Consider the following 23,827-nt stretch of genomic DNA (forward strand, 5'->3'; position numbering starts at 1 on the left):
TCTTCAAATTGTCTAGCAGTCTGCGGTGTTCATTATTACCAACGATCGTGGAGGGTATATTGAGTTCAGCAGCGGCCTGCAGAAACTGCTCCCAGCCTCGCGGTGCATTTTGAGATGTCAGGATTTTGGGGTGTGTGAGACCTTTGACTAGATCGTACATATGCGACCCTGCAACAGGTTGGCCCTTGTAGAGAAACTCACCTAGCTCATTCCAAGAGACTAGGTCTTTAGAAGCGGCTAGTTTACTCATCAACATCTGCGCAGCCCCTCTGTGCCTTTGACCTATATTTTTTAGGAGGTCTCCAACAAAGGAATCTGAGGCTGTCGCATCATCGGGAGGCGGTTGTAGGGGCTGAGGGTCGGGGGCCTGAGCAGCTGGTTGTTCAGAGTCTGGGGTATATAGAGTCAACTTGTTCTTTTCGGTATTCCACTGGGTGTAGTAATTTAAGAATTTTTTGAGAGTGTTGTTGTAAAGGTTAGCCTTGTCGTAGGGGTTTAGATCAGTCCGGCTCAAAATGTCTTTAATTTCAGCATCCAGGCGTAAAGTCTCATTTCTACGGATATCCCATGCGTTGTCCGTGGTGGACCCCAGCTGCTCCATTTGCTGCCTAGGAACCAGATACATTTTTGTGGCATGCTCCATCACTGACCCGTAAGGAGGCTTGTAATTACAGGTATAGCTATCCCCAGCAAGTTACCTATAAAACCTCCAGACTGTTTCACCAGTTTCTTCTTTGTTATGAGTGAGGCCCTTTTATTACTGAGCTTCTTGATGAGCCCCTTCTTCCTCTTCAGAACCTGTAACTGACGCTTTGATATAGGGACGTTGCCTTTTAGGGTGTTTAGGGCTATTTCTGAAATGGCAGCCACTAAATCGTCAGAAGCGGTGCCCAGGATGGCCTTTCGGTGTTGGGGGCTGGCTGTAACAAGCATTTTCAGGAGAGCTAAATTGCGGCGTAGGTGTGTAGACATGGTCACCACTGAGCGTTATAAGGGCTGGCCTGTAAATGGTTCTAAAAGACATCACCACTGCTTTTTATAGGGCCTGGTCTTGGGCTTTGGGGTGTAAACTACAGGTAGCTCTGGTGGAAAAATATCAGCCCTTAGTCTATAGTCTTCTAGAGTTTCATTTTTTAAGTCTACCAAAAGGTACCCGTGGGGTTTTGCTGTAGCGTCGTTAAAGGCCTCCATGAAGAAGTGTGTGTTTCCAGGGTACATCTGTTTAGCTATGACATCTATTTGCTGTTTGTCACGGGGGTTTTTAAATAAAACAAGGTATGAAGCGTTGAGAGCTATAGACCTACTGTTCTTGCCTTTGTAAAACAAATTCTGCACAATGTAGCAGATGCTTAGATTGCGATTATGTGAATATTGAGTAAAAGCTCTCTCTAACTCTGGATGATCACCACCTTCACGCATCAGATCATCAACAATTATCATATTTACAAGGGTTGGTGGTAGTAGCTCATCATCGTTGAGGTTATCCGGTATACCCTCTATAAATTTGATATGGGGGAACCGACGGCCCAAGTCTGTATAAAGAGGCTGCCAGCATGAATAAAGCCATACAATGTTGTTAGGGATTTGTGATAAAGCAGAAGAGGCATTTTCTAAGAGCTTTTTTATAAAATAGCTTTTACCACAGTTTGAGGGTCCTGCTAGCACGCAGGAGAACGGATGCTGTAACCTAGTGTCCATACTGTGGCGGATGTCTCTCTAATGGACCTAATAACCATAAGGCAGTGTTTTATAGTCGGTGGTTAGGACCCTTTTATCAAAAACAACTCGCAATGTTTTATGTAGAGGTTGGGTTGTGATTTCCCACTTCTTTTTAGATCTGACTATGCAGGGCTGGTTGATGACTATGATTTTAGCATTCTCAGAATCGTCTGCTGTAGCGTATTCATGTACCAGATTCTTCAGACTATCAAAATTGATTTTTACAGTGTTGCTGACATTTAAGGTTATCCCTTTGACCTTCATACACACCTTGTTCTTGTTGGTCCGGTAACTGTATGTTTTAGGCCCTGAGAGGTATATTCTTTTATATACTCATCCTTATCTAGCTCACTGGTTAGATTACCCAGATAATCTCCTAGAGGAGGGTCTTCATCCCCCGGTTTGCTCAGAAAAATCACAGAATCTGTATCGTGATACAAACAGCGATCCTGGAGCTTATCCATAACCCCGTAAAGCTCTAGACGAGCGTGGGCTGTCGTGAAGCAGGCTATGAAAATGTTTATGTTGTTACTTGATGTGGGGTACTCTTGGGCGTATTTCCAACACAAAGCTGCGGTATCGTCATCGATAAACTCGCAGCTGGACACCTCGTAGCAGGGGGCAAACAGGTACTTGAACAGTTCATCAGGGTCTGATATTAAAGTGGTATTTGAAAGGTTTGTGCGCTGTGCAAATTTTCCCCATAAGGAGTTGAGACAGAGTTTGGCTAACTGTCGGCGTGCAGGATTGACCTCTATCAGCTGGGGGCGTAAACGGATACCCTCGTGAGCGTAGTAGTCATCGATGTATTTCTGTTTTGCATCCTGACTAGTACACCATTCAGGATACCCTGAGGCCTCCTGTTTGTCTCTGAGAAACAAATTAATGTAGGGGGCAAAGAGTTGTGTTGTAGTGCTCTTAAAATGCCACACTTCGTGTACTCTACCGATCCTGTACCCTTTCTCTAAGGCAGCTTGTACCTCGATGCTACACCAGGTCCCTGTGAGCATCCTTTGTTCAGCGGTGTGTCTGCAGCCATCAATCTCTTTAAGCATCGCACATGTTCGACATAGGGGGAACATCAGCTTGCCATCGACTCTGCATGGTAACACTGGGAAGTAAAGCTGCTTAGGAGGATAGATTTCACATTTGATAAGCCCAAAGTATTCGGATAGGGGCTTAAAATCTCTATAGATGATGGTGGGGTGACCCAATGGGTACAACTTCATCTTGTTCACAAAAGGGTACAGACTGGTGAAATCATAGTAGTGTATTTTCTCACCCTCACCAGCGACCTTGTACAGTTGTATGGCATTTGTACGCCCCCCAAATAAGGCATCGCGGGGCTCCAAAGGTGTGGGTAAATCATGAGTCTTAAGAAAAGCGCAGAGGTCTGTGTCGGTTTTTAACATGTCTAACCACTCGTGCTCCCAAAGAACTCTCATAGCAAAGCCCTGGTTTTCAACATACTGGGCCTTTGTCAGAGTACGCCTGTATAAGTGTTCAAATTTGGCACCCAGCATTTTGTTATACTCGTGGGGTTTGTAACACTTGGGGCAGCCGTGGTAAAAACAGCCGTTGAATTCAAAGGCTGTCGGCACACCCTTAATTACAGAGTACCCGTCCAGGTAATAGGGGCCCAGGCGGTATTCACCACCCTGTAAGGCATGTTGAATTTGTATGTCTTCCTTCTCAGAGACGTGCATGAGCCACTGGATAGAGGGGGTTGAATAACGTTTCTGTTTACCGTTATAGAGGTCTGGCGGTACTAGAGCGATAGTTTCAGGCATTAAAAACATGTGTTTGTAGATGGACATACACATGGATGCCAGAGTGACGTTTTGAAATGGGTCTATGTATTCGACCGCTTGCTGTATTCCAGGGGTTTTGGATGTCAAGGCCTTGACTTTCTTAGGCAATGTCTTAGGTTTCAAGTCCTTGACTTCTTTAGTCATAGACACCACAACATCTCTGAAGAGGTTACAAGCTTGCCGGAGGATCATTACATCAGCCTGACAATAAGCTTTCAACTCTGTTTGAAAGTGAAACTCCTTTTCGCGGTTTTCAGAGTACCACTGTAGAAAGCTCACTTTCTCATCAGGCATCATGTATTCAACCCCGTAGCTGTCAGGAGGCGGCATGGGTCCCACATAATTTTGGTTAGCCCAGGTGTTAAAAAAGTGTGGGAAATAACCTTTACACCCTGGGAACCCAAAGGCCTTTGGCAGCTTGCTCAATTTCATGGGTAGGAAATTCAGGGTGCCTATGAAGCGTATTTTTAAAGGGCATACTGTCATCAGCATCAGTTTAGACCTCTGGGTTATGAGCTCCACCTGTATCTTTTCACGAATCATGTCTCGTAGAATAAAGAAGGAGTCATAGGCTTTCGAGTTGTGGGCGAGCATGGTATATCCTTGGAATTTGGCTTGAATGAAAGTGCTCAGGAAATCACCAACGCACGTTCGTCCCTCAAACTCCCAACTGTCGTCGGAAGTTAGATGGTGTGCGTAAATGTAGTTAGGCTGGTATACCCCCGTCTCTTGTGTGCACTCTATATCAAACACTATATAGTCTTCGGGCTTGGTCTGAGGTGGACCTTTAACCATATAACACTGATGGTTGGTACCGGCCTTGTAAGACACATGGCAACGGGGGCATATCATACCTTTGCACTTGTGATCCGCTGCAACATACCGCCTACACTCCCTGCAGTCCTTTTTAGGGACACATTTGAAAGATTTCTCGTGTATGCTCAAGCAGTTTTGCGAGCAACAAAACAGCCTACACGTGCTGCACCTCACCTTCAGGGTAGCGTCTTCTATACAGCCAACCCTCTGACACATCTTACAACACATTTCACACTGGTGGTGTGTTTTATTGTTGTAGATATGGTCGCAGTGGGCGCACACATACTTGGCCCCCAGAAAACCTTTTAGGTTCAAGATGCCGTAAAAATGATTTTCCATGTGGAGAACATATACGGTCTTGTTTCTCACAGGTTCCCCGGTTGTAAAGTACTTCCAGGAACCGCTGTGATAGAGAACTTTCACCGTCACGGCGAAATAGTTCTCAAAAAGACCTATATCGCCAAAGCCGACCATTCGGTCAGGAGGTATTTCAAGAACCTCATGGGCTTCAGCAGCTCTAGACATGATGACAGCGTCAGGGGTCTTGCGAGCCATCAGCAGACCCACGATGCTGGCCGCCAGACATGTATTGGCAGTGGCGTTGGTAAAATTGAGCAGCCACATCTGTTTCTTACCAATTATTTTACTGTATAGTACGCTCTTTAAGGGTCTGGAAACACCCCCCTCACGCCCCCGTACAATGAGGGCTATGACTCTAAAAGTGCCATAGGCGACTAGTTCCGCCTTACTCTGTAAAAGCCTTTGGAGGTTTTCTAAAAATTGCACAGCGTCAAAAACATCTCGGGTCTTACGCCTGGTGAACAACGGTGTGTCAAAACCCTGCCCCTGGAAGCGGAGTTGGAAAAAGTCATTAGGCCCCACATTGTGTAACAACCTTTCTATGAGCTCCTGCACAGCCTGATGTATAGCCAGAACACCATGAGTGGTTGATGTTATTTGGTGTAGGTTAATAAATCTAAACTCCTCATAGTGTTCTACGGCCCTAAACCTCTCTACATTGCGAGTGTAACTTCTAACACTCTCTAAAAACAAGGGCTCTGGGCCCTCATCAGTAGGAGTGTGATTTGTGGAGGTGTTCTCTGCTGTGTCATTTTGGGAGGTCATGGTGGGACCTGTCTCAGGGGTTCTTGTAAGCCTGCGGGTAGCGCATATTCTCGCCTTCTTCAGCTTATTTATTAAAAGCCGGCGTTGCTTTGTACTATTAAGCCACTTTTGTTTTTTTTACGGGCCCAGGCTTTTCGAGATACCAAGCCCCAGCCTATCTGAACAGGTAGGTCACTGTCGTTGGTTGTCTTGTTCATGGAGGCCTCCGCTACAGTTCCACCCCAAGGTCCTTCTGAATGTTGGGGTGCTTGGAGTTTTAAAGCCAGCCCCCGACCCCCTTCAAATGACCGACCCTAGGTATGTTAGACCCTGCCCCTATGTATTGTCGGCGGTGAAGTGTTGGATTATATGCTTCAGGCGTTGATCTTGAAGCTGTGGTACCATGCTTGAAGGGGTCTAGGGAAACAGGTGTATCTTGTTTGAAGGGGTCTATGGAAACAGGGGTGTCTTGTTTGAGGGTTTGTGGGGCCCCCGATGGTCGTTGCTTGAGTAGTTTTAAGAACCGTACAGCCTTTGTCACTAACCTCTGGACCTTACGGCTATATTTTGGGGTCCTCTTAGGAGCAACAATGGCTGTGGGGGTCTTTAGGGGCTGGTACTGACATAGTCATGAATGTGTACCGTGTATATCGGCCACAGCCGCCTGACACATCTGTATGATCTCTTTTTTACACACCCCAACCCTTGCCACGACCAGATGTTGGGCCTCCCTCTTGTTCCTGAGATTGGAAAACCCCATATCCATTCTTATGATTGCACGGTTCGCCTGTCGTTTTAATTTGTGAACAGCCATCTGTATCTCTTTTACATGTGTCTTCAATACCTCTTCTGTGTTTACAGACCCATCTTGTTCCTGCTTAGGGGGGCACACCTTGCGAGGTCTTATAAATGGTGACAACCCCTCAGGCCCATCTATACTGCCACCAGCTATGGCGGTACTGGACACAGGTCTGTACACGGGCATGTCCCAGGGGATGGACATGGCCCTGTACACAGGGATGGCAGCGGTACTGGCCTCAGGGTTGGACACTGTACTGTACAAGGGGTTGGCAGCGGTGTTGGCCTCAGGGTTGGACACTGTACTGTACAAGGGGTTGGCAGCGGTGTTGGCCTCAGGGTTGGACACTGTACTGTACAAGGGGTTGGCAGCGGTGTTGGCCTCAGGGTTGGACACGGGACTGTACACGGGGTTGGCAGAGGGGCTGGCCACGGGACTGGACACGGGACTGTACACGGGATTGGCAGCGGGGATGGCCATGGGACTGGACACGGGACTGGACACGGGACTGTACACGGGATTGGCAGCTGGACTGTCCAAGGGCCTGTACGCGGGGCTGGCATCGGGGCTGGACACGGGGCTGTACATGTGGATGACCGTGGGGCTGGTAGGGTCGTATGCTCCTGGAGGGGTCCTCGGGGACAGAGGGTCTGAGGATTGTGAGGAGTTGTCATTGTAATCCTGGGGCATAGCTGAAATGTATGTGTTAGGGTGTGGTGCATGGTTACCTGTGTTCTGTAAGCCCTCTGTGCTCAAAGACCCCTGGTACACCGCTTCTGGGGTTCTACCAATGTTGTCTACCAACCCCCTCAACTCCTCAAGAGCGTGGCTATTCATGCTAGAAGGACTTTCTAGGGGTTGCGCATTACCACCTGTTGATACCCTAGGCTGGGCCTGAACACTTACAACAGGCTTTGGGGGTTGCTCAGGGGCGTGCACCTCTACATGCACAGTTATTTTATTAGCCACTGTCGGGGGTTTCAGGACGCTTGGTGGATCCTGCATTGTATTAGGGTTGCTGAGGGACTCTGGTAACGGGAACTTAGGGACCCCCGATTTTAGCTTCAGGTGTTTTCTTGAGAGGCGAGATGTTTTAGGGGGTTGTGGCGCTGCCGCCTCTTCTACAACCACCGGTACAACTACCACCTCCTTGGGGCTCAAGATTGTATAGGCCTCATTCAAGGGCTTAGTATCCTTTTTTATAGATAAATCCAAGAGGTTAGCTTGGGGCTCAGGGGTGCTAGGGCTTTTCTTCTCAGGGCTTAAGAGCTTTGCAAGGCCCTCGTGGAGCACCGCCGTTGTCTTCTTTTGGTTTAAGGGTTCTGTTTGGGTGTCTGTGAACACCTTACAGACCTTCACCCTTTTTAAAGGGCTGTGGAGGTTCTCTGAGTCCCCATGTTTCTTCTTAAGGGAGGCAGGGCTTGTAAGCATACCGCCAGTGCTGGCCCCACCCCTGTGCAGAATAGATTGTTGTAGATGGTTGTTCAGCGTGTTGCTTGGTGTGTAGTACGTAGATAGTTTTTCCTGGCGTACACGCCTACTCACGACTTTTGCGCAGCTTCTGTTGTTCTGGACGGATGTTATGTCCGTAAAGGACGGCGCCGACCTCTCTTCAGCAGCATGTTTCTGAGCCGCTTCTAAAATATAAACAGAAAAATATATATATATATATTAGAGAAAGCATAAAAACAACACGTACAATCAACACCATCCTAAGTTCTACACAGTCACCTTTTTTATATAGGCCTTCCTACAACCAGCTGTACCCTTCTGCTTGAGAGCCTGTAACGCCTCTAGTACTTCTCACACCCTTTTATAAAAAACACACCTGAAAGAGGTCTTTTTGCAGCTCTTTTCTTTGACAGAGGTCCCACTTTAGAAGTTGAAGCTTTCCTCTTCAAAGGGATTTCTTTTGAACATTGCGCCACCTCATGGACCTCAGCACCGTCCTGGCATAACATAGGGACACCTGTAAAGAAAAAAATAATACCCAACATTAGTCATCTTTCTGAGGATTACCTCTATACGCCCTCAGGGTCAGGACGCTGTCCTACTCCGCCAACTCCCTAGCGCCTTAGACAGTTTAAATAACAACGGCCTTTTTAATTACCTGTAGGAACTGTAGTGTTTTGCACATTGTTCATAGCGTCTTGAGCCTCGATGTACAACATAAGATCGTCATAAACTTCTTGTAGGTCGGGGTCATTAGCTGTAAAAGCATACAGACATGAGACCCACATTAGAAAACAAAAAGAGAACTTGTGCGTTGCTGGTGTACAAAACTACGTAGAACTACACAACTCTAAATATATATACCTGGCTGCGGGGCTGACAAGTGACCATCGCTGCTAGTTATTACAGCTGTGTCCAGCGCAGGGGGTACATTGGTGACGGTTGCATTTGTAGGGTCTTGCATCTGTATTAAATATTAAATAAAAGAACAGGATTTAAAGCACCTTTCATAAATAAAAGTATCACAACTTCAAACAATTCATGTATACATTTTAAAAACTGTTAAGAGGGGTGCAACAACAGACATTTTTTAAAAAAGCGTTGTATGTGCGGCGCTAAAACATATGTTAAAAACAACCTGCGCCATATCCTTTGCTTATGGGGTAAATCACTTTAGGTACACATAGTCCTTCTGACCTACAACCACTGCCCCTAGGTTCATGGTACTCTTTTGTAACATGTACATGCCACTTTTCTCTTGTAACACCTTGGTTGCGCCCTCTTACATTTTGCGTGCTTTTGATAGTTGCCCCTGTGCCAGAATTGCCTACATGACGCTTATTCTTGTGCTTGAGTGTCTACCCTATATTGCAGGATTATACCTCTAATTGTACTTTGTTTTCTCTTGTAACCTACACACTTATCACTTTATTTATTACTCATGTAGCTTAACGTTTGCTTTTATAATTTGTGCACATGTCACTTTTTTTTCCTCCTGTAATGCCCCTTTTGCTACTTCTTGTATTTTGCTTGCGCACATTTGGCACTTTTGCCTCATGTAGCTTAACGTTTGCTTTTATAATTTGCGCCCTTGTAATGTTCACGTGTATCATTACTGTTCCTATTGTAAAGCACTCTGACAACTTAGGGTAAAGTTTGCGCTACATTTTTTTTTCTGTATGGCATCTTTTTTATGTAACTCATGTAATTCTTATGTTTTGCAACTGTTTCTTGTGTAAATCGCTGTGACACCATCGTGTTCGCGCTCTCTCTCTCAATAAATGTTTTAACAAAAAAAAAAAAGCCACACACACACACACACCGGGTCTGCAGGGGCTTGGTCCGCCCCTTCAGTGATGCACTGGTGACATCACTGAAGGGGCGGACCATGCCCCTGCAGACCCGGTGAAGCCTCACAGCCGCCATGCTGCCGTATCCACGTGGGGACCGTGGGAAAATGCCCCCCCCAGGACCCTCACAGCCCCCAAGGACCCCGGAGTCCTCACCCTCGAGCCGCGCCTTGTGAAAGCGGGCTCGGGGGCATTTTTTTTTTACAAAGCAAAGAAGACACCGCACTCGGGCTCCGGAGCCCCTGCAGAGACACCCGGAGCCCACCCTCAGAGCCCCCGAGCAGCGCCAGCCTCAAGCGGGCTCGGGGGACATTTTTAATTAAAAAAGCGGGCCTCGGAGCCCCCAACAGACACCGGGACCCCGACACAGAGCCCCCGAGCAGCGCCTTGTGCAAGCGGGCTCGGGGACATTAAAAAAAAAAAAGCGGGACAACTCTGCACTCGGGCTCCGGAGCCCCTGCAGACACCCGGCGCCCGCCCACAGAGCCCCCGAGCAGCGCCCTGGTGAAGCGGGCTCGGGGACATTTAAAAAAAAGCAAAATAGCGGGACAACTCTGCACTCGGGCCACGGAGGTCCAGGACACACGGATCACGGCCCCACAACACCCCCGAGCAGCGCCATGGTGAAGCGGGCTCGGGGGCATTTTTAAAACAAAATAGCGGGAGCGAGGCAGCCGTCGGGACCCCTGAGCCCCCAGCTGACACCATGACCCCGACCCCGAGCAGCGCCTGAGGCAAGCGGGCTCGGGGGCTTATTTTTTTAATAAACTCGGCCACGGAGGCCCATGGGATTTCAAGCCTCGCACCCCCGAGCAGCGCCTGAGGCAAGCGGGCTCGGGGGCTTATTTTTAAAACCGGCACTATGACACGGGCCCGGAGGCCAGAAGACCCCTCAAAGCCCTCCCCTAACACCCCCACGAGTAGCGCCTCGGAGAAGAGGGCTCTGGTCGATTTTTTAAACAGGCACAACTCTGCATTCGGGGCCCTCCTGAGCCTCATGAACACACGGACCCCTCACCCCGAGCAGCGCCTTGTGCAAGCGTGCTCGGGGGGTTATTTAAAAAATAAATAAATAAAAGCTCGGCTAACTCGGCCACAGAGGCCCAATGGAGCCCTACCCCAGCACCCCCAAACAGCGCCCGATGCAAGCGGGCTCGGGGGCTTATTCATTTAATACGGGGGTCCTTGGCACCGCAACAAGGACCACGAGCCTGACACCCTCACCCCCCTGAACAGCGCCCTGGAGAAGCTGGAACCCTACCACCATCACCCCTTACAGACTCTCCTGCATTGATACAGGCCCTTACTTATGACCCTGGAAAAGCCCCAAAAACAACTGCTTGGTGAGTACCATAAGGCATTTTATTTATTTTTATATGTATGCAGTGTATTTTATTTAAAGAACCTCTGGCACCCCTGAAACAGTAGTAGCCTCTAACATTTTATTGACATTAAATGTACAGCAGCCTGGTAAAAAATGTTTCTATGCTCTGTAAAATATACGTTTCCCCTCTACATGTACCCTCCTAAGGCCTATAACATTATGACCCCTTAAATACAAACCCTGCAAACTCTAACTTATGCCACCACCCTTATTAACATTAAATACACACACACACACACACACACACACACACACACACACACACACACACACACACACACATAGCTTTAAACTCAATGCATCAGCAAAGCCTTTATTCACTTTAAGCACATTTACATTACAATTCGCATCTTGTAAAAAAACTTCATTGTCACCATTATTCACATTAAACACATCACATAGACTTAAAGAGTAACAGTTTACAAGCCACACTACATAGTACTATTTTTTTTAAAAAAGTACAACTTTTTTATTTTTTTTAAACTACATGTACACCCTAATACAACATTGCGCCATCCATTATTTACCTTCTTTACATGTTGGCAGGCTGCGTCAATCTGGGAGAAGTTGCTCTGGTCCATTCTTGCCTTAGGATCCAAGGGTTGGCTCTGTGCCTCCAAAACAATCCAGGCCAGTCACTCCCCAAGGTTTTGTAGGGCTTGATGGTGTAGAAATCCACAAAGGTTTTTGACTTGGTTGCTGGTGCAGGAGTCCTCCAGGTACAGCAGAACAATCCACGCCAGTCACTCCTCACAGGGGGGTTTTTTGAATGGGTGTTTGGCAGTGTTCCTTGAGGGGCCTTTTATACCTGTCCAAGCATGCTAATTTGAAGCCCCCCACACCTTTTATGACTTTAGGGGGTTTAGAACAATGTCCTGCTGGCCTTTGTTGGGATCCTTTTTTCTATCCTTGTTACTCAAACTCAAGGCCTATCCTGGGAAGAGTGGGGTTAGACAATGGGGGCCGGCGCAAAACTCTTCACACCTACGTGACACATTCTCCTGGGAAGTAGGGAGCCTGGGAACAGGATCTACCTTGGGACTCACATGAATTTCCTGCCAGCCATGTCAAGTTGAAACTAAACTGTCAAATTTGGGACCAGGGGCTTTGTGATGTGTGGGCCTATCCTGGGAAGAGTGGGGTTAGACAATGGGGGCCGGCGCAAAACTCTTGACACCTACGTGACACATTCTCCTGGGAAGTAGGGAGCCCGGGAACAGGATCTACCTTGGGACTCACATGAATTTCCTGCCAGCCATGTCAAGTTGGAACTAACCTGTCAAACTTGGGACCAGTGGCTTTGTGATGTGTGGGCCTATCCTGGGAAGAGTGGGGTTAGACAATGGGAAGCTTTGCTCTACAGGCCACCTCTCTTTTTTTTCTTATCTCAAATCTCAGGGATGGCTGGGGTTTATTATTTTATAAGGGGTTTGTATTAACCTATTTTTTTAGAGAGAATTACCATTGGTAGGTTTGTGAGGGCCCATTACCACTTTGACACCTACATGACACATTCTTCTTCCCAGGCCCTGGGCTGGGGAACTCAGGACTGCCCCATCAGCTGTTCAAACAGCTGATGACACATTCTTCTTCCCAGGCCCTGGGCTGGGAACTCAGGACTGCCCCCACCAGCTGTTCAAACATCAGCTGGCTGCAAACCCCCAGTTTTAAAAATGCACAGACATTTCTAGCCTACAACCATGCAGTTTTTTTCTATGCACTTTTAACATATACACAATTACCTCATGTTTTGCAGCAGAGCAGAGCTGTCATATTTAAGACTAGAAGTTTAAGGACAGTACTGTTTAAGGCCAGGGCTGAACAAACCCTGGTCTTAAACAGTCCTGACCTTAAACTGTCAAAAATAAGACCAGAACTTTAAGACCAGACATATCAAAGCTGTCAAAATTGCGACCAGCAGTTTGCGACCAGAGCTGTCACTTTTGCGACCAGGATTTTTTGATGGAAGGTATCCCTTCTTACTACTCACTGGGTTGTCACAAGTCCTATCAACAGCCTCTGATTTGCTGCTTAACGACTCAAGAAAAAGTGAAAAATACAGAATACAATTTTTTTTCTTAGAACTCTGTTTACCACCTGTTTACTTATTGTTCCTGCTGCTGCTTTCATGACCCCATAAACCTTTTGTTGCAGGATAGTGCCAAAGGTACCAAAGTGCAAGCTAAAGTAACAGTAGTTGCTTGCACCACAGCTTGGCACAAGAAAATGTGTGGGCGCAGGGTACCCTGAAATGTACATCAATCAGATTGTTCACAGTTTGCTGGATCAGAGACGGTGTGTACCTCAATTTCATGTAGCAATGTGTCCCCTTGTCAAGGCTACTCCCGACCTATCAAAGTATCATCAAATCGAGTCAATGTAAGAAAAGGGTTTACTCAATAACTGAGTTGTTCTAGATCCGCAGAATAGTTAAGGCATGTTATTACTAAATTCAGAAATAAGGCCAAACAGAGTCAATGCCCCACAGTCTCAAAGTGAATAGGACAATGGAGGACATTGCAAAATCAAGAAATTAGTCTAAGGTCCAAGTGGGCAGCAAAAATCAGGAGGAAAAAAATCACAGCATCCCCAATAGAACAGGTAAGCCTCCTGCTCACCCCCAACATTGTGAGTTTTTATACTTATTTTTGCATATGATATTAACAGTTCTGCAGAATCAGTTTGGTGTGAGCAAATGTGTTTTTTTAATCAGCAGATCAGAGCACAGCAAATGTTACATGCGAAATTGCCTTAGTAACTAACCACTATGACACTACATCAATAATTAGTTTGCCCCCTATAAGACAATGACATCTGGAGATTATAAAATAATATAGATAAGTAAATAACTCTGTTATCTGAATTAATAGGCATAGTGAGCGCAGCGGAAAGACCCTGAAGAAATAGTTGCAGTTTGATGACGGATCCGGGAAAAGTTCAGCAAATGTAGCATGAAACATGGCAATGGAAACAACATGCAGTGAGAGGTGGGGCGGAGCAAGCAAGAGTGACAAGAGCAGCATCCATTTTGAATAAAATGGCGATTGGGCCCAATTTTAGCCCTAATAAACAAGAGTCAGGAAAATACACTTCCGTATATCATAGGACATTTGTTTCAAAGGCCTCGGTACTATATTAGTATATAGTGGAGAAGTGTGGCTCACTGGTTAGAGGAGGCAGACCTGGAAGCAGAGGTCAGCCCGGGACCAGTGTTCAATTCCCAGCTCGGCGGGGTCTTGAGTCCTAAAATGTCCATGCACTTGACAATTCTCGCTCCGGTGCCTACTCGATTCACGGGTTCACACTCAGCGACTCTGGGCAATAGCTTGCTTAATCGCCACAACGGCCCCTCGCGGCGGGATGCCTGGCTTTCACCTTGCAGATATCCTGCTGGGATTATCTCACAGGGGAATACCAGGACGGGTTCCCTAAGCAAGCGCTTAGAAACCGCTCGGTGATTTGCGCTATATAAATTCCTGTACATTTACATTTATATGCATGTTATCTAGTGTACATATACATTCCGCATGTTGTTAATGAGGCACACAAATATAAACGCACACAAATCTTTAACATATGTAATTAAGGTACACAGAGTGTCCACATTTTTAATTCAAATGCATACACAGGAATGTATACATACACATAGAATACTAAACCCAGAAACACAGGCCTGAACAAGGGTTATATCAATGAGATGACATGATCTAGGCCAGTCAGAGCCCTGGTCGAACTGGTAAAGAATAGAATTCTGACTCGGACTCATGAGTTGGGCCCGCAGGTGTTGGAGAAGAACTGAGATTAGAGAATCCTTTGGCGAGTTGAGGGGCGGATTGGTGAAGCCATATGTGAAGACCATCATATGTTCCTTTCCATCATTAGCTCTTGGTTATTGGGGTTTAATAATCAATTGTGTCTTAACAAGTTGTTTTTTTTGTTCAACCTATTTTATTAAATATTATAAATACATAGAACAAGAACATACCGAAAATAGCACCAAATGTACAAGTAACTTACACAACCAATAGTCAATTAGCCTTAATAGTGTAAGCTCATATGGTAAACCTTCCACCTATAACATAATATCTAAATATAAAAAAGAAAATTATAAAGGGCTACTAGACTAAATGATCCAGATGTTAATTCTAAGTATGCTGTCCTCTTGTCCCTGCTGCCGCTGCTGGGGTGAGACTACACCCCCCAGCAGCCACTGAGGTCTCTTCTGCCAGAAGGAAGCTGTTCAGTCCTGTGCTTGAAAGCACCTAGAGTGTCCTGCAATGCCCCTGTCCGGGGCTGTGCCTGAGTGAATACCGGGTCAAGAGTGGGCCCTGTTGTGTCGGGCCATGATATTGGTGGCCGACACCACAATACCTTGTCACAGTGGGGAGGGCCGCACAATGAAGGAAGAAACACACACTCTTTAGTGTTAAAGGGCCCGATTCACAGAACTAACTTAAGACAAAATCCTAAACTTACTACTTTTGGTATTCACAGAAGTTAGAATTTTGTCTTAAGACAGACTTAAGACAGATTTAAGACAAAATCCTAACTTAAGTCTGTCTTAAGTCTGTCTTAAGACAAACTTAAGACAAAATCCTAACTTCTGTGAATACCAAAAGTAGTAAGTTTAGGATTTTGTCTTAAGTTAGTTCTGTGAATCGGGCCCAAAGTGTCCCTGGCCGGAGTACACGCTAGCCTTTCTTTCAAATAGCTTTATTCGATAAATTAAGTCATAAAAGCATTTAACAAAAGCAGATAAAGGTGTAGATAAAAACAATTACTACAATATAATACTTAACCTAGTTAAAACCGCATGACAATGAAAATTGACCTTTTAAAAGAGAAGAAGTAAAATATGTACAATTTACTCTAAAATCAGTATATTAAACCAATTATTGGACACAATACATTTGACAATTTTCAAGGCGAAGAACGGGCTTCCCACCAAGTTCGATCACACATCTACCAGAACGTCTCCATTAGAAAATGTAATTATATAATTCACTTTTCTTAGGTTTGGTGTAGGGAATTAGATGTTAGCGCCCACGATCATCCTAGATATTTTGCCATTGCAATAACAATGGATGCTGTTGTATCAGTGCGCAAGATTCTTTCAGCATCACTGGCCCTTCTAGTTCCTAAAAGCTTACAGATTGGTGACATCCAAACTCGACGGGGAGCATCATATTCAGCACAAACAAATAGTAAATGTGCCAGAGATTCTACGCTGTCCTTGCATATCGGGCACTCTTTATCACTAGATGCGTTCCAACTAGCTGTAAATGCTCTCAGTGGCAGCGTGCCTACCCTAAACTGGAAATATAATTTCTGGTTAAGTGGATTTGTAATGAGATCCCAATATGCCTCCATCTTCTGGATAACTTTAAATTCCAGAAATTGACCGGTTAGGGTGGAAGACTCACTAGTTCTGAGTGCATTATGCTGGACCCATTGCCCAGTACTTATCTTTCAAAGATTTCTTAGTGGGGAAAGCAGAGTTTATCAGGTCATTCCACAATGAAGTCATACCAATATTGGACAGGATATCTCTGACCGCCCTTAACCATTTTATACAGTGAAAGGTATCGGCTTTACTTATATCCAAGAACCCTGCTGCAAAACCTGCAAGTTCAGGTACAGTCCATATTCTGTGCCAATACAAGAGGAGACACAGTTTGGCTAATGCTGCAATAGGTTTCCTCCCTAAATTGTACAATAACGGGCATATAGGGGTACTTTGGGGTAACCTGGTGATATTCCTCATAAACTTATTTTCAGAGGATGGAAGCGCAGATACATTTTCGCAACTCTAAAGTTCAGAGCCATAAAGGGCTGAACTGATGATTTTCGTGTTATAAATCGCTAATGTAAATGTAAATGTATTGCGATTTATATAGCGCACGTATCACCCGAAGGCATCAAGGCGCTTGCCTTGGGAACCCATCCTGGTATTCCCCTGTGACATAACCCCAGCAGGGTATCCACAAGGTGAAAGCCAGGCATCCCGCCGCGAGGGGCCGTAGTGGAGATTAAGCAAGCTATTGCCCAGAGTCGCAGAGTGTGAACCCGTGAGTTGAATAGGCACCGGAACGAGAATTATCAAGTCCATGGAATTTTTGAGCCCAAGACCCGCCGAGGCAGGGAATTGAACCCTGGTCCAGGACCGATCTCTGCTTTCGGGTCTGCCACCTCTAACCCCTGAGCCACACTTCTCCTAATGCTCGGCTAATGGGTTTAGTGTATGAGGTGTTGTATTCCCTCTGTACCGCCCCAGCCGATTGCCTGTGTTTAAGGGATGCTATAACTATCTGATGATTCCATTTCAGTTTATCCTGGATGTTAACCCCCAAGTGAGTGAACTCTTTCATTTGTTCTAACGGGCTACCGTTCATTTGTGTTCCCCCCTTAAGGGCCCTTTGTGTATTGAATAACATCAGCCTTGTTTTTGACACATTAACCTTCAATCCTCGTTGTAAGCAGAACTCCTCAAATATTTTTAGGGCCTTTCGTAATCTGCCTGGGGGTCTTAGAGATAATTAATGTGTCATCCACAAACAACAGTATAGGGTTTTTTTCTCCTGCTAGATTTGGAGCATCTTTGGGGGTAGAACTCATACTGTTCACTATGCCATTAATGTATAATGAGAATAGCCTTGGTGCCTTCACACACCATTGACCCACCTCTCTTTCTACAGGGAATGATTCGGTGGCTCCACCCTGCCCCCCCCCCCATCTTGTTTTAGCATTGTTATCCTCTTGTAACCTTATTATGAGTGTCAGTAGTTCTAATGGCATCCCTAGCTCTTGTAAAACATTCCAGAGTTTAGCACGAGGGACAAGGTCGAATGCCGACTTAAGATCAACAAATGCGGTATACAAGCTGCTGTTACCCAAAATGACTGTCTTCCAGTAGAGTAGGACACACCTAAACACCTGATCTATGGTGCTTGTAAAATCCCGGAACCCTGCTTGCAGGGGAGATAAAACATTGAATTTGTCCAGCCATCTCCCCATTACCATTTGCATACAGTCAATCAGACTGATTGGCCTGTAGTTCCCTGGGCATGAAGTGTCCCCTTTCTTAAAAAAAGGTATAATTTCTGCCCCTTTCCAAGAGTCTGGTATTGGGGCTCCTTGGGCAATGGCATTAGTCAGCAAAAGGATATATCAGCACCATTTTTCTTCCCTGGGTATATCATCGGGCCCTGGTGCCTTTCCGGCCATGATAGATCTAAGTGCCGTTTCCAACTCAGCCCGGCAAAAGGCCGCATCTTGGTAGGGTATTCTAATAAAATCACCCTCCTCTGCGACTATTTTTAGAGCATATTGTGGTTTAAAATGAGTCACCCAGTGCCTTTGAGATACAGGATTTTGTGGCTGCAGGGCCTGGCCTCCTCTACCCTATTTATATGCATTCCAAAATGATTTGGGATTTGCCTCCCTTAGATCCTGCCATCTTTTATCATCCCATTTTCTGTTTGCAGTTTTCCGGGTGCTCTTATAAGTACAACTTGCATTTCGAACTAGTCCCGCTTTGATAGCTTCCCCTAGGGCAGTCCGTGCCTCTCAACAATCTTTATCAAACCAACGCTCAACTTTCTGACATAAAACCTTTTTATTTCTACCCTGCTTATACAAATAGGTACGCAGATGAGCGAAAAATTGATTATGGGTGTTTGATATTTAATCTAGTGCCTTGTGATTTGCCACCTTATCTTCAAAATCATTAGTAGCACTATCCGAACCCTTGTTTATACAATCTTTTAGATCTGGTGATTCAATGATTTGTGCCAATTTAAGATGTCTCATATCATTAGATGGTATGACGTCATTTAGAGAATTACCATTTCCTCGTTCTGTGTGAACCTTGTACCCCCCCTAATTCAATAGTCACACACAATGGGTTATGTTCACTTTCCAACCTGTCTATGACTAGCATATCACTAAGGGCGTACCATAGTTCCAGACTCAACAGCACATAGTCTATTCTGCGAGTGCTGTCTCCATTATTAAAGGTATTAGCCCCAAACCTATCTGAGTGTTTACACCTATTGACCGCTCTCAAACCCCTTTCCATACAAATAGTGTTAATTTGGATAACCACGGCGGTCCACTTCCTTATGGGGTATAATTCCAACTTCGGAATGCCAAAATAATTATCTTCTTCCTCCATGTGGTGACCTCCTTCTTCTGATAGGGGCTCAAACGCCGTGTTAAAATCCCCTGCAACAAGGATATTTGGGACTTTCTGATGGGAATTGAGGAGAACATCGAGTGCCGCCAAGACTCTCAACTTCTTCCCTCTAGTACCCCTCACATAGACATTATAAATGTCTATGTTTCAGCGTGCACTCATATTCAATCTAACTGCCTGGATATCTTTACTCTGGGTTAGGAGTTCCTGTATATTTCGATGTAAATGTTGCCATACCTAGATGGTCAAACCCCCTAATGGCCTCCCCTACAGGCTGGGATGTAATAGTTTATGTACCCTCCACAAAAAAGAGGAGCCTCTGCCCAAGTCTCTTGGAAAAGACAGATGTCATATCCCTTTATCATCATCATCATCAAAATCTTTATTTTGGTTAAAACAAACCATAAAAGATACATAAGCACATATATTCTTTAAAACCAGGGGTGCGAACAATTTCCACATTTATCAAGTCCTTTTTTTATAATCAGTTGATCATGATTTCGTTCTATACAAGGGAAATGCAGTTTTAAAAAGGATAAATAAATAAATACCAGAAGTAATGTTATTCATTAATACTACCAGAAAATATTATTAAAACGGTATTAAAACATACTTAATATATGTAGTATTACTTCCATTCCATGTGACAAAAGTTAAATACATGATTTACAAATGGTTTCAATACCTTTACATCGCTCCTAGAGCCCATAAACCCCGCTTCAACATTATTATTATAACTAGTAAATCACTTTACACCATAATCTATTACAATTTAAGACCTCTTCTTCTACGGGCTGTTTCCACAGCAAAAAGATATCGACTTATGCTGAATACAATAGCCTGGGTTGTGTCACCTCTAAACACTCTTTCTGCTTCCCTAAGGTGTCTAAATCCTAGGAGGCGAAAGATAGGTCTTGTCCACTTTTTCCTAATAAAGTGATACGCGGAGCATATAAATAAGACATGAGCCTCGTCCTCTCTTAGGTCCATGACACACAATTCACATTTTTCTGACATTTCCTTTCCCATGCAGTCCTCGTTGCATGCCCATTACGCTGTATTAGCTTTAATTTGGAGTATACCATAGCGAAATTTTAGATACAATGATTTTGCTACGGTTGGTAAAATTTCGACCATAAAGCATTCGAAGTTGCTCACTATTTTCATATCAAAGAACTTGAGAGTTAATGCTGCAATTTTGGGATTGTGTAATGTGGAGTTGAGAACAGAGTCCCAGAACCTTACCCTTAACAGCTTTTGCAGCTCAGGGTCAAAGATTCAGGGTCTGTCCAATAGTGGTATAACCCAAGCTTAATGAGCCAATTTTCAATATGGATCAGCCATGCCAACCGAGTCGTATTCCTTATTTCCATAATTTCTTTAAGGGCTTCTCTGTAGTCAACTAATTCATCTGTTGACCACAGACGTATCCAATATAACAAAGGTCGTAGGATGGCATGATCGTCAGAACGATGTATGTTCAAATCCAGAAAAGTGGGGCTAAAGGGGTACGTCGTGGTACTGCTAATAACTGCCTAAAAAAAGTATTTTCATGTATTGAGAAGGCATGTTTAGCTGCGTAACCCCATATTTCCGCCCCATAAAGTGTGGCAGATTGGGCTTTATATTTAAATAACTCTATTGCAGGGGTTACGGCTCTGGAGTAGCTATTCTTATGTCTTCAGGCTATTGGGGCTAAGTTTTGTGTCAAGATTGTTTTGCTTTTGTCAATTTGTGATTTCCAATTCATTTTTGTGTCTAAAGTAATACCCAAATAATTAGAACTATGCACATATTCGATCATTTCATTATTAATAGTAATTGATCTTTTAAAACTCTTATGGGGGCTAAATGCCATATACTTGGTTTTGGACCAGTTAATCTCCAGACTCTTGCCCTCACAATAGGATTTAAAAGTGTCAAGTAAATTCTGTAATCCTCTTGGAGTCTGCAAGATTAAAATAGTATCGTCTGCAAATAACAATGAGGGGACTACTTGGCCACCCAACTTGGGAGAGTCATGCTCGCAGCCCAAGAGGGTGTCCGGTATGTCGTTAATATACAAGGAGAACAAAGTCGGTGCCAGCACTCATCCTTGCCTGACACCTCTCTTTATATCTATACGCTCCGATAGTTCTCCATTGGGGCCCCATCTCACCCTAGCGTAGTTGCCCTCATGCAACCTAATGATTTGTTTGAGAATTTCCCCAGGGTCACCCTGATCCCTTAGTATCGACCATAGCATGCGTGCCATTCTGGGGAAACCATCTTCTTGCTCAACCCTGTGATATTCCACGACAATATAGCGTTCTTGGATAGTGCTGTGCACAAGGGCGATTACCCTGCAGATATAAGGGGAGAAGAACAACCCCCCTCCAGTGCGCCCTCTACCCATGCTGAAAAGGCCGCATTAGTCATAATGTCTCCTCCAGCGCTCCCTACCCTAGGATTCTCACATGGGGGAACTTCTGGGAGTGAAAACGACCCTCTCTATACTCTCTAACCTCCGGATGCTATAGCCCCCGCAATCGTGGTTAGCCTGTGGTGTTATCCCCTGCTTTAACTCCTCTCTCCTGTCTACTGTGCCACTCCAAACCGCGGGGTGACATTGATTCTTCCCACTCCTTCCCCATGGTGTAGTCAATCAATATCGTTTAAATCCCTCAGTGGGGTAGATGCATTACTTAAAACCACCGGCCTACAACCCCAGGCTGTTCCCTCTCCCTGTCCCGCATAATGTTGTGGAAGATTGGGGGTAGGTGGAGGCCTATAGAAAAAACCCAAAAGTAGTGGTGCAATACCGGTCTCTACTGCAAATGGGCTATGAGGATAAGAAAGAATCTTCTGTGCTAGTTCTTGATATCGAAGCGTGACAATCACACTATCTTCTGGGAAGGTTTTCATCGATCTCCGAATCCAAGAAACCCTCCTTGCCATCAAAATGTGCTGATGATCTGAATTGTTAAACCTGGCATGCTTGCACATTCAATGCGCCACTTTATTAATTAACTGTGTAGTAGGTTTGTCATGTGCGTTTTTATGCCCCGGAACACCTGTTAAAACCACTGTATATGGGCAACATGCAGGTGGAAGGTCTATTACTGGGAGGTTTCGCCTACTGGGGGCAGCTAGAATGGACCCCCCCCTCTCTATCTGGTGCTCTCTATGATCCCTGGGTACCCTTTGTCCAACCTCCACCCTCTCAGCTTGGGGACCATTTATTCACTTAGCCCATGTGACTACTGGGCGATACCAGTGCAATGCAGCACCAGGGGCCGCACACGCAGACCCCCTGCCAGATGTGGACCTTGCTACATTCCGGGTCGCTCCAATTACGTCACTGGAGTGACACAACATGGCTCCTCAAAATAAAGGCAAGTAAACCCCACATACCAATATATCCTTCACTGTAACCAAGAGGGTCCCATTCAGCAGTCCTGTGTCCAGATGCATGTCAATAAGTAAAGCACAATGACATAACAGATGTATGACACACATGAGACTGACTATCAAGCATGCAAGAGGGACCACTCTTCCTGCTGGTAGGAGCACTGTACAAATAACACACATAGTGTTATCAACTGATTTAAGTTGAGTCTTCAGAGCATTCACACGCTTCAATCCAGGTTGTGATTGAACTTTCAGATTTGTAATGTTCATTCAATGCCTCGGGTTGTGCCTAAACAGATGGGAAAACATGACTGTGCCGATATCAAAGTAGTGGAGTTAGAGTGCTAGTGAAGCTCTACCACCCAAAGTGAAAAAACTGTGTGAAAATCATGCTGAGCATACAAATGTCCGTCATGTTAGCACTGTGTCTCTTACGCTGATTTATTAGCTAACGTAAACCTTTACACGTCAACGTTATATTGATGCTGTGATTATCGTCGTCTTAAAGGAGCGATATCTTTGCATGTTAGAGATGGTGTAAATAAAGTTAAGAATAAAAGAAAAAACTGCAAGATGATGTAGAGGAAAGACAATATAGTCCAGCCAAAAAAAACTTATGAGAGGCAACAACTCGACATGTTCAACATCCAGGCATCGTATCTGCATTTCATAAATCGCCTTGCAGATTGCACATGTGAGGCAAAAATAATAATGAAAAATAGGAAAGGCTGAAGTCGCAAAGACAGTACTCAAGATAACATCACAATTACAAGAAGCAATTGTATTCGAATGTATCATTCATCCCTAGAGGTTGCAGGGCATGCAATTTCTTGATCCAGTAGAATTCAGATCTGCCTAATGCTTTCTGAGGATCAATGCAGCCGCGTAGCTGGGGGGGGGGCCGGGGGAGAGGCGGTCCGCCCCGGCGGCACCACTTTTGAGGCGGCTGAGGCTGCCGCCGTGCGCACGGGCGGGCCGGCACTGGAGGAGGCCCGGCCGACGAGGCCCGTGCCTGTGAGCTGTGATAGGGCGGCGCGGTGGCCCGTGGCCGGTGGCGCAGGAAAGCGCCTGATTTACACATAAAAATCAGATCTCATCATCAGGCACAGCCAGTAGCGCACGCACACACCATGATGCATTTAAATGTACAACACCTGTCGGTTAACTTTCACTTCCGATTATTTAGCAGCACAACGTCATCAACAGGGCCCCTACCCCATCTCCCAGCCTCGCTCACAGAGGCCAGGGCCGTCAATCAGGTAGCGTATGCGCGGTGCGCACAGCCGCAACCAATGATGGCCCTGTACC

At 45.4% G+C, this 23,827-nt stretch overlaps 1 protein-coding gene across 1 annotated transcript; it reads right to left on the reverse strand.

Moving 5' to 3' along the window:
• Positions 1–5,758: 5,758 nt before the first annotated feature.
• LOC147693454 (uncharacterized) lies at positions 5,759–11,516 on the reverse strand. Its single transcript, XM_086933220.1, has 5 exons — positions 11,463–11,516; positions 8,566–8,665; positions 8,360–8,458; positions 8,078–8,218; positions 5,759–7,886 (listed from the first exon to the last, which is right to left on the reverse strand). Exons 1-5 carry the CDS (start codon positions 11,514–11,516, stop codon positions 6,079–6,081), a joined length of 2,202 nt encoding a protein of 733 aa, XP_086789346.1. The 3' UTR covers positions 5,759–6,078.
• Between the last annotated feature and the right edge of the window lie 12,311 nt (positions 11,517–23,827).

Source organism: Lissotriton vulgaris, chromosome 8 (genome assembly GCF_964263255.1).
Source record: "Lissotriton vulgaris chromosome 8, aLisVul1.2, whole genome shotgun sequence".
NCBI classification, from domain to species: Eukaryota; Metazoa; Chordata; class Amphibia; order Caudata; family Salamandridae; genus Lissotriton; species Lissotriton vulgaris.

Coding starts and splice junctions, on each gene's coding strand:
- LOC147693454 (XM_086933220.1), bottom strand. CDS start 11,516: ATGGACCAGAGCAACTTCTCCCAGATTGACGCAGCCTGCCAACATGTA. Junction 8,459..8,565: donor CTTGTCAGCCCCGCAGCCAG/GTATATATATTT, acceptor ATGCTTTTACAG/CTAATGACCCCGACCTACAA. Junction 7,887..8,077: donor TGCAAAAAGACCTCTTTCAG/GTGTGTTTTTTA, acceptor TTTATATTTTAG/AAGCGGCTCAGAAACATGCT.